The sequence below is a fragment of the Cordyceps fumosorosea genome, assembly GCF_001636725.1.
Source record: "Cordyceps fumosorosea ARSEF 2679 chromosome Unknown scaffold_125, whole genome shotgun sequence".
NCBI classification, from domain to species: Eukaryota; Fungi; Ascomycota; class Sordariomycetes; order Hypocreales; family Cordycipitaceae; genus Cordyceps; species Cordyceps fumosorosea.
The window spans coordinates 1-11,332 of NW_017387425.1; the positions used below are offsets into that span (position 1 = coordinate 1).

At 51.1% G+C, this 11,332-nt stretch overlaps 3 protein-coding genes across 3 annotated transcripts; 1 reads left to right on the forward strand and 2 right to left on the reverse strand.

The window, feature by feature from the left end:
• Positions 1-250: 250 nt before the first annotated feature.
• On the reverse strand, positions 251-640 carry ISF_09986 (dimethylaniline monooxygenase; the record flags this gene model as incomplete). Its single annotated transcript, XM_018853585.1, has 1 exon — positions 251-640. One exon carries the CDS (start codon positions 638-640, stop codon positions 251-253), a length of 390 nt encoding a protein of 129 aa, XP_018699225.1.
• A 1,940-nt stretch (positions 641-2,580) lies between these two features.
• Positions 2,581-4,447, forward strand: ISF_09987 (hypothetical protein; the record flags this gene model as incomplete). Its single annotated transcript, XM_018853586.1, has 2 exons — positions 2,581-4,330; positions 4,434-4,447. 2 exons carry the CDS (start codon positions 2,581-2,583, stop codon positions 4,445-4,447), a joined length of 1,764 nt encoding a protein of 587 aa, XP_018699226.1.
• Positions 4,448-7,667: 3,220 nt separating this feature from the next.
• On the reverse strand, positions 7,668-10,246 carry ISF_09988 (Dynamin, GTPase domain protein; the record flags this gene model as incomplete). The annotated part of the gene is made up of 3 exons (XM_018853587.1): positions 7,668-8,035; positions 8,083-8,284; positions 8,378-10,246. 3 exons carry the CDS (start codon positions 10,244-10,246, stop codon positions 7,668-7,670), a joined length of 2,439 nt encoding a protein of 812 aa, XP_018699227.1.
• Positions 10,247-11,332: the final 1,086 nt, after the last annotated feature.

The following is an 11,332-nucleotide window of genomic DNA, read 5'->3' on the forward strand; positions in this document are numbered from 1 at the left end:
GCTCGGCAGTTGGGAGGAAGTAATAGTGCTGTACCAATTTGGCTCCTGGCTTCATGTATGAATTGACAATCGCTATAACTAGCGCCAAGGAGCTCTTTAGCTTGTGCTGCCGGCCACCAGTAAATATGGGGGTTATGGCACACAATGGAGGAATATCGAGAAAAGGCAGCTTGCTACGAAGCAGGCGAGGTTAACAGGCCCGAAGATTAGCATAGGGAGTATGGAGACCGCGAAATGTCCTGAGCATACGTTAGCCTGAATACACGCCAAGCTTGCCAAGAACCGCACCGAAGATGACTGGACGCCTCGAGATTGTGGTCCAGAACTCGTCCGAAATTAGCAAAGCATACCCGCCTTTCCACTTCCACGGGCCCCGGAGACGAAACTTGGTGTTGAAGTTGGCACCAAGTGTCCAGATAAGAAGCAGCCTCAGCGAGCCCAAGCACATGACGTCTGCGAGACCAGGTGCAGCGTCCATATCAAGGGCCAGCTGGTACACATAGCTTTCGTGGTCTACGCCGTACCGGATACGTGCTCCTGGCACACTGCGCAACTGGTAATGTGGCTCGTCTTCGGGACGCAGCGCCCGAGGAAGCTTGTGTTTGGCAAATAAGTGAGTGATCCAGAGTTGGGCCTGCATCTCCGCCAGAGGTGGTATGGCCCCGAGAGAGGGGCGCACGAAACCAATGAAGCTGACAGACGGCTCCGTTCGCATCCAAATATGCCGCACGTCTGCTTTTTCAGGAGTTGGATATGGTTGGTCGCATTGCCTATCGAAAAAAACGAATCCCTGTTTATAACCCGTGCAGAGAACTACCATATCCGGACGGATCTGACTGTTTCGTAGCCCTTGGTATTCCGGCCGCTCGTTGTCCACAAACTTGGTGACTCCTGATGGCAGGATTCGGCATGGCCATGGCGCCAGATCAACACATCGTCCCTTTGTATCCGGCACAGGAATCTGTACCAGAGCAGACCGTAGAGCATATAACCTCAGGCGTGGTCCGGGGATATGGGGCCTATTAGGCAGAGAAACCGTCCTTGTGGCACAGGACAACTCGATCAACGTCTGGGTGCGTAGCGGCCAGATAAGCCACATCCGCTCCAGTTTCACCGCAGCCTACCACCATCACAGTCTTGTAGCCGTCGAACTGCTTGCGCTCCTTGAACTTCGAGGAATGGATTGCGCGTGGTATGTTCTCTAACCCTTTGATTTCTGGAATATTGGGATCTACATGCAGCCCAGAGCACACGGCGACCGCGTCGCAGCTCTACTGTAGTAAGCTCCATCCTTCTGGTACGTGATGACATGCCGGCGGCCGCCTCCACGCCTAACAGAGACCACTTTTGCGTTCAGTTTGATGTGCGGCCAGAGACTGAAATGGTCACAGTATTTGTGCAAATAATTCACGTATTCGGGTGCAGTGAGGAAATCTTTTCCAATGTTGCAGCGGAAGTCGGAGAAGGAAGTAAGCTGTCGGGAGGAAACTAGCTGCGAGCTTGTGTTAGCACGCTTAATGGCCTGGCCATAGACCAACCAACCTCGGCGTCTTCGTAGGCTCGGGCGAAAAATGTGCCCCCTACATGCGTCTGGTGTTCGAATAACACCGCCTCAACGCGCTCGCGCTCGAGAAACCGGTGTGCCTCGCACAGATACTTCAATGTAACTAGGCCGGAAGGGCCACCGCCAATTACTGCGACTCTCATGGTGATGATGGCGCTGTTTGAAACATGAGCAGTGAGGTAGAGACACTTTCCGGCGTTCTGTCTACATGACTACCACTTTGGCATCGGCGGCTACCATAAAAACCGAAATGGGTGTCGCGGGCGCATTTAGTGAGTTTTAATAGCAAGGTGGGGAAGGCGATCGTATTTTTAGCCGCTGTGACTGGAGTTGTACCAGCAAGTAGCTCTGCAGCACTGCACTAACATTGCCACTAAAAAAAAAACAACCCTTTACTGTAACTCGTTTTGCACTCCGCTACTCACATAAAAAAAAGGCGCCTTCAATGACCTTGGCGTACCACGATATATTATAGTCTAGTTGACTAGATAAATAAATCACCTTTGCATCTATTCTAACCTAATTGGCAAATAACCCGACACGTAGCTTGCTTACTCCTTCTGCGCTGGCACGGGGGATTTTCTTTTTTCTTTATGCACTCCATGTTGTCATATGCAGCCACCAACGCACGAGAGAGGTCGTTGGCAACCTCTGGCTTCATCTTCATTGGCGGCTAGGAGCGGGCCGTCAGTGATCAGATACTTGAGTGGCCGAGTGACGGCTGTCGTTCTAAACTGATATGGCACTATGCGTAGTACGTCGGCGTCGTCAGCTCAGTCACTCGCCGCGCCCTACTGAAGCACTCGATTTGTTGGTGGCGATCAAAACTTTCTTAACTTTTATTTATTCCTGAACAAAAGCGCTTCAATACAGTGATCAAGAGGCAGCTATTTCGTCACTAAAATTTATCCTCACACAATTCCGTTTGCTCTTAACAGACGGCGTCGCACCCAGCGCATTTTCATCCCCAATTTGCTTCACCATTTTGAGTTGAACACGTCACATTTTCAGCTCTCATGTCCGCTTATTTGCCGAGGGCGATCCTCGGTTGTTTACTTGATGTCTCGGGGTCTATGCAAGAGGCTATGGTTGTTGAGGACCAAGGAAAGCCGCCCATGGAGCGGCTTGCCGCAGTGCTTCGTGCTACACTTGAACTTGCCCGCGTCGAACGGGCTCACCAAAGGGAAACTCTAATGTTTATTGGCATTTTTGGTCTGAACGAGGAAATGCGATGCCCAGCCGTTGTCGACCTTTGTCGTATAATCGAAGCCTTCCTCGATCTCCGAAGAATCGGCGACACTCGAAGTGGCCATGACCGCCTTATCGAGATCGCAAACTCGCAGAACAGAGCGTATATCGAAAAGTACATTCGGTCTAAGTTGAGGAATGAGGAAGCAGAAGTCCTGCACAGACATTTGGAACAATATCCGGACCAAATCCATGATTTCATCGAGGCAATTCCAACCGAAGACGAAAACCGCCAAGCTCGAGATAGGGCGCATACAGTTTCTGGTGTGGGTGGTACGCTAGCCGGTGCAGCAGCAGGCTTTGCCGCTGGAGGACCACCTGGTTTTGTTGTCGGCATCGTGGTAGGTGCGCTCGCTGGGAACGTCTCTGCCGACTCCGTCGCCGACTCTATTGAGAATCACGCAGTCGATAGCTCAGAAGCTTTGAGCATTGCTCGCCGGATCTGGGATGACTGGTGGCATCGCTTTATAGAGTTTGAGCCTCGACCTATTACAGAGGTTATCGCTTTACTGGAACGCATACAGGATTGTGACCTCAATGATGCACGTGCAGAAACGGATTGCACTGCAGATGGCCTATTATCAACACTTAAGCAGTATCTGTACGGCAGAACGCCGATGCACGATGCTCTACGCAAGGCTCAAGAAGTTTTCTTGCGTTTTCCGGACGAAGACTCTCACGGTGTCACTAGCCGAAGGCAAAGGATGCTCCTTGTGGTGTCGGATGGCCTGTGGACCGATTCTAGCCCAATAGGAACTGCCCAAGGCATGACCGCGCCAAAGAATGAGAAACACAGAGTGGCCTTGGCAGTAGTACATCTTACAAGTGCATCTCAGCAATTCCGATACAAGCTTCATAATCGCGAACGGTCGCATTGGGATAAGGGGCAGCGGACCCTCTTTCAACTGGCCAGCAGAATCCCCTGTAATCTCCATCCCATACCAGTCCTTGCTTCTATGGGATGGCAGCTCCCATCTTCCAACGAGGTTGCTCTCTATGTCGAGTTGTGCTCTGCTACGGTCCTAGAGGCGTTTTGTTCTGCACTGCTCTCTGCAAGGTTTGGCTCAGCGGATACCTTGTTCGACATCATTGGCCGAGTTCAAATCGACTCTATCGTGAATGACGTCCATGTGAGGACGCGTTCTAATCCTACGAACCAATTCGACTCGGGGACATGCTATGCCCACGCCATCGCCGCAGTCGTCCATATGGCACTTTCACGAATTTACGCACTCCAGGGTGGGCTTCCGAGCGTCTTGGAAATTCGTGAAAGGATTCTGGTTGACTTCCCTGAAAGTAAAGACGGCTGGCCGGTCAAAGAAGTATTAGATAAATTGACCACAAAGAGGTGGTATCGTCCGATTGTTCAATACTCTGAAAAAGGGGAGGACGGTGCACGTCAGGCACTACTCCTCCGTCGCCCTGTGCTCGCTACTTTTTCACTCTCGAAGACCGGATGGCAGAAGTTCGGAGAGCATTTCAGTGACGAAAAAACAAAATACCTTGTTCTCGACAAGAGTCATATGGAGATGCATCATTCAGGGAAACCGGACGGTGGCCATGCGGTTGTCTTGACTGGCTGCAGCCCTCACAGCCTTACATTTCTGAATTCTTGGGGCAGCAAGTGGGGAGTGAACGGCATGTTTTCTGTGACCGACCACTCAGTCCTGGCATCCTGCAGGGGATCAATGCGTTTCTATGATCTTTGGTGGCATGAGACCGATCTTCTCGGCTCGGAGATTGCGGCTTATCACGCACGCGTCGATGCTGAAGTTTGTCGCCATGCCACGACTTATCCAACCCTTTTCGAATTTGGAGTGACGTGCCCCTTATGTGGGGGAAGCTCGCCTATAGCTGATTTCACAGGTTGGATCCGTCAAGCGATATGCCCACGATGTCATGGTTCGTTTAAACCCGAGCCTGGGCATCTTGTTCAGGCATTGTATATCCGCTACGGCATCAAAGACAGCGTCCGGTAGACCGAAGTGACGTGGCATCCTTGGGAATAAAAAGATTTGCATATGATATAAATATTGTGGTGCTCGTTATATTTTATTCACCTCGAAAGATGGATTCTGGTAGACACCCTTAATACAGACCCAAGGAGGGTCATGTAGCCGCGACGAAACCCAACCATGTTTCTTGCCAGAAATTACTCAGAGCAGGGAAAAGATCTTCTGGCCGATCTTTCTGGTAGTCGGCCGCCGTTGAATATTTTCACCGAGGGGCATTTTCCATACAAAATTGTAATAGATATAGAAGAAATTGTTGCTTCTATCACATTGACTGTCGGGTTGCCAGTCAACCAATCGCAGCAGTGTGAATGGTCCCGTAGAAGTTGCAGTGGCATTTACGTTGGAATTTCTGTCTCTCAGGGAGTCCATCTGGTCTCGCACAGCAAGTACCAGCGAGTGTGGACACCGCGGCCTCTATGCTAATTTTCACAGCTATCCATGGGCTTCCGTAGCTAATTCATCATCCCCTACTCAAATCGCCATGAATATGCGATCATTTGCTCCAAGCCGTATTATAGAAATTTGAATGAAAAGTCGTTAAGATTGAATTTTAGGGGTTTTTTTTAAATAGTGTCGACGCTCAGACTATTGACCTAGAGATCTACAGTGGGTGGCAACAAGTATCTGACCCCTTCATGGTACCTAGCCTAAAGAAGACGGATAAGATGCTGCTGCTTTAATCAGGCAAGCACTAACCCCAACTATAATGCAGTTACAGTGGACTTACAGGGGATGATCCTAGCCCTACCCGAATAACTAAAAAGCGGCATGTAATTGCCCTATTTAGGTTAGTAGGTTTTGGAAAAAGCTACCACGAAGGGGTCGAATACTTGTTGCCACCCACTGTAGGAACGCTTGATTGCCACCAATTCCGGTGGTAATTCCCACAAAAATATGGGTACACCAGGGCTGAGATGCATAATAGTGCCTGGCTAGCCAAGGGGCCAATTAATAAATGGGGAAGGTGCTCTGAGACAGCTGATTCAGGCCACGTGATAAAGCCAGAGAAAGATGCCTTTTCATGCCTTTCAGAGCCTCAGTGCTATATGGAATAATGACTTGGGTGTTGGGTGCAATATTTGGTAGAACATTAAGCGGCAACCAGCCGTTAAGCCCGGTTAAGAGCAGACAAAAAGGTACTTCGAAGGTACAAGCTATTTTTGGCCGCACCTCACTAAACTTGTTATGTAGGTGCTCACCCGCGACACCCATTTCGGTTTTTACGGTAGCATTAAGTAGAGAGTGCCATTTTACTAAGAATGGCCGCTCAACGAGAAGGACCACCATTCCGCCCCACACCCGGGGTGGACTACACTGGACGTCGGGTAGACGTCAAGTGGAAGGCGGCCTATCGACAACCGCGAGCTTGGCCAGAAGTTGCCGATACAACGGTGGCGTCGCCTACGGTGGCGCGTCCCTTAAGCGCATTACTACGCATTTAGCCTGGCGCATCTCGTACAACCGCGGCCACATTCTGAACAGATGTGTTGCATCAGCGCTGACTGCTTACCTCGGCGACTTGTGGCCCCGCTAAGAAGGACAGTGAGACTGTTGAAGAGCTCCACATATAAGCTCGGCAGGTTGCACACCCGACTACGTCATCGAGCATGCAGCATTCGATGTATCTGTAAAAAGTGCGCAATCCAGCAAGAAGGGCCCGCTTCAAATACATTGGAGCGAGGAAATGGCGTTGCATGTGGGCAAGTTAGATTCACCGTCACTTTACTATCAGTTCACAGTGGGCATCTTTCAGTCCTGGTGAATAAGCGGCTGGAGCATTGGACCAGAATCGAGATGTTCAAAATACCGCGCACATCACGCTCGTTTTCTGTAACTTCCCGTGGTGTTCTGACCGAAATCTGTGGAACTCAGCGACCGCCGGACTGGGATTATGCAGACGATCAGATTCCAGCGTGGTATGAGGTATACCGACAAACCAGCCTGCGGTAATGTGTACCGCCTTCAGAGGAATGTGATATATTTCTCGTTATATAAATATAAGGAGTGAACTAATGCATAGCACTGGAGATAATCCAGTCCTCGGGGTCAAGGCTCTCGACTGTTCCGTAAGAGCGAATGAGGACTGGGATTAGCAAGCCGGGTGCAAGACTCCTCTCAAGCTGTGCATGAAATATTCAGCGGGGAAGGTTCTGGTGACACCATGAGCAGGCCAAAGCCATCCGCAATATTCGTGCAGCTATCATTCATGTCGTCACTATGCCAGTCTTCGGAGAGAGTCAATGCATGCGGCCCGCCAGAACTCGATGTTGGTAGGATGGGTGAAGCGCTGCCCTGCAAGAGGTTTCCTGGGAATGCTCGTGGTGGTGCTCGAGAGGATATTAAACCCCTCTTCCTGAAGAACCCCCAGCTTGGCTTGGACTATTATACTCGCTGATAATAACCTGCCAGCATGGCCACAAAACGTATGCGGTGGACCCTTGCCGAATGTACGATTACGGTGCTAGCAGGTGCGGAGCCTGCTGCGATGATGATTGTGCTCAAGGCCGCTCCACAATGGCGCGTCCCGGTCATAGCTTCGATCGTTCTGGAAACACCCCACACGCTTTCATCATACGACCAACGGCGGCCAATGTAATCGCCGGATAGAGATCCACGCCGTCTAGCCGCCCTACGCTAAGCACCGTTTTTTACGTGGCAGGCCAGCGTTGATGAATAGATGGTATCACCTCAGATATAATAATAGACCGGTGCGCATCGATCGATGCATCGCATTCTACTACAATTTTGCCAAAACAACAGAAACTGTGCGGCCAATCAACATTGGATTTTCTGTCCATGACAGTTCTGCAACAGAAAGCTACACGATGACTTCTTTCCGTTTACTTCGTCTTCCTGCCCCAAGTAATGGACAAGTTGTCGTCCTCAAGGGTAGGTTCTGCCTCAACGAGCTTTGCTTTATCGAACACTGCCCTTTTCTTCTGATTTTTCTTAGCCTTCTTGCTCTTGCGTGAAACACCACCCCACACATCATCCACCGATTCAGGAGTCGACTCGGTATGAGGCTGCTCAACTACCTGCTCCGCCTCATAGATCAGATCATCAGCCAGTACAGCCTCAGGAGCAGAGCTATCGGCTAGGTCAACATCGCTCCCCGCTGTTGCTACAGAACCAGTGGCAGACTGTTCGCTTCCAGTATCACTGAGTCGATCGGTCGTGTTGTCGCTGCTCTCGTTTTCGTTGTCCAGGACTATAGAATGTTAGAATACACTCGACCTGACAGGACACCAGCCTTACCATTGACATAGAGTGTTGCAAATGTCTTGCAAATTTGACTTCCGTTGCTGAGGACTTTCAGCTTCGTCTCGAGCTCCGCACGTGCCGCACGACTCTCTTCCGTCTCTGCAGCAATTCGGGTGATGTCAGCGTCCTTCATCGTGAAAATGGACGTCGGATCCATAATTTCGTTCAGCTTGCCCAATAGACAAACCTCGATGACCTCGACCGCGACGTCGTCTATAAATCACTTCATAGCAACCTAGTCGAACATTGGTTAGCTTCAAGCTGCCATAGGCGCGTGATGGTGTCTTACCTTGTAGTAGGCATCCAGGCAGTCAAGTGCGTCAGAAGCGGCAAAATGATCCATATCTGCCTCCCGCGGATCAAGCAGTCGCTCAAGAAACTGCCCAAAGTCCATCGTTCTGCTGATCGAGGTTTTGGATACCAAAGAAACCGCCCCAAATTCCTCCTGTATCAATGCGGCAAGTCTGCACTTTTCACGCTCCTTGCGGATGTTTTGTAGAGCTTCCGTAAAGTAGTGGTTGTAGGTGATGGGGTGGCCGGTTCGGTGTGGCTTCAGCAGCCCAGAGAGCTTTTCGCGCAGGACCTTCAGCAAGGAATCCAGATGCGGCTCAAAGACGCCGGCCAAGATCGAGTTGACCGTAGTGGAGTCGGCGACGTGAGTGACGAGGTGGTTCAACGACAGCCGAATCGCTTTCCACACTTCCAGGACGTGGTCCTCGGCAATCTTTCCCCACGGCGATGAGAGTTCCTTGAATAGCTCCGTAACAATCATTGGGTTGAACATACCAGGTAGTTCTCTACCTCGACCTTTCTGAATTACCAAAACAATTTTTTCAATGTATTGGTCTCGAGTCAGGTGGCCGTGGCGTTCCGACCCAACTTCCTCGCCGTCCTCTACAACTTCGTATCGCCGGCCATCGAAGGCCATTTTTGCCGCAAAGCCTCGATTCAGACTCTGAACCACAGCTCGGAGACGCTTCTGGTAGCCGACCGAAGACATAGCATTACCAAAGTATGAGTCGTTGTACGCACCATTGGCCGCAGCCTGAAGCAAGGCTTGAAAGGCTTGGCTAATCTGGATGAGATACATTCTCTGTTCATAAATGGTGTTACGGGGCAAACCGAGCTTCTGGAGGCGTTTCTGGCATTCGGCAGACAACTTAGTGATTTCGTCAATAAGGCTTGGGAGCTCAGAAGAAATCTGCCGCACGAGTACTTTACTCAGACGGGTCCTCAGAGATTTAATGCCCACGTTCTGTACTGAAAGGCCCGCCCAGGCACCAGAGGACAGAAGCTGCAGCTCGGCGGCATCACGCTGTTCAAAGGTCCACCCTTCCTGGTCCGCCTCCGTGTCCCGATTCCTCAAGACATGCCAGCCCAGGCGGAACTCGACGTCTTGATTCCGAGCCAGGGAGATGAAATCGCGCTCGCTTCCAGATCCCGGGATTAGAGTGTCTGGTTTCGTGATGACGCCCAGGGTCCGCTTTCCCTCAGGGTCGGCCTTGCTCGCGAGTTTCAGAACAATCTGGTTGACGTAATCGTTCTTTGCGGACACGACAGCGAGGATGATGCTTCGAGGCTCCTTCATGTACCGCTGGACAACATTGTTGATGAGGTCAATATCCGAGGCGGACTGGTGCTTATTTGAGGAGTGAATGAGACCAGGAAGGTCCACAATGGTGAGGTGCGGGCGATCGGGACCGCTGACTTCGATGCGCAGGATGTCCTCGGAGAAGGCCTTGCCCATGGTCATGACTCCCATGGCCAGCTTGGCGCTCTCGATCAGGGCGGGCAGGTCCTTGAAGTCGAGCAGCCTTTCGCGAAAGTTGGACAGGGAATCCTTATCCGCGTCATTGCAGGAGTGGTGCGGCACGATAGAGACGTTGATGGAGGGAAAGGCCGTCTTGCGGAGGATGAGCTCGGTCGGGAAGCGGGTGCACACGCTGCTCTTGGTGGGGAAGGGGACACCGGAGATGCTCTCGAGGACGGAGCTCTTGCCCGAGGACTGGTCGCCGCAGACGATGATTTGCGGCAGCGAGATGTAGTGGCTGATGCCTTGGGAGCGCAGCGAGTCCACCGCGTTGAGCAGCTGCAGCTGCTCCTCGGAGCACAGCTGCTCCAGGCCCTGCGCGGTGAGCGACTTGATTGCTTCGCTCATCGGTGCAAAATGAATAATGGATAGGAGGGTTGGGAAGAAGATCTTGTGCTTGCTTATCTCCAGTGGTCTGCTGTGACTCCGGTATTTGAATAAACCCAGATGGGCGGGCCACCCAGGTAGCCATCGGAACCGTGCCGTCCCAACAGAAGCTGGCGTTGGCTCGCGAATGCACAGCAAAACCGAACGAAGGAGCGGCCCAAGAGAAAAGAGAGAATGACTGTGAAATTTGTGTTGATTGGTTCTCTCGCTATGTCAAGGCTAGTCTCTTTTGCTGCAGCTTTGTGTCGTTCTCGAAAGCCTCGAGTAGATAGACATGTGGTGGCCTACCACTAAATCCGTTGCGTGCTCCCTTGCATGTCTCGGATACAACTTGGGCATTTCCAAGATCACCATTACTGGCACGCAGGGCCATTCCTTTTGGGACTTTCGAGCACACACGGGGCGGCCTACCACTAGTGATGCATGTTTGAATTCGCACAGACCAGGGCTTTCCGCTAGTGATGCATGTACCACAGTGGCCTACCACTAATGACGTGTTCTAATTGCGCAGACAAGAGCCTTTTTGCTAGTGAATGCATGCACCAATCTTGCAACCAACGACCCTCCACAGTGAGCATGTAAGGGCCTGCCAACTCATGATGCATGTCGCACATCGCATATCTAAATGTCTTGTTGGCCCAACGCTGAAATGAACAGTCTTCCGTGATTGCCAAAGCTAAACTGTAGAGTGGCATTTCGCCCCCGAAGCCTCCCTCCACGGTTTTAACTTTTCTCTTGATGCTGCTCGTGGTAAGCATTTAACGCAAATCTATCATAATTAAGTACCCTTTTGTACTGATGTACAGCCACCAGCGTTCGAATCGCCTCAAATCGAGTGTAAGCTGGCTTATGTTAGGATGTTCATTCTAGTTGTTTGTTGACCAGCCTCGTTGTAGTAACCGGGTTACATGTTCCTCCCTTGTACTAGGTAGATTGTTCAACACATGGTGTGAATGGAGATATTCAGGTGTAACCATCTTTGTGAATAAATTGGCCTCGCGCTGTGCCTCTAACGACTCTATCCATTGATCGAGCCACAGGGAGGTA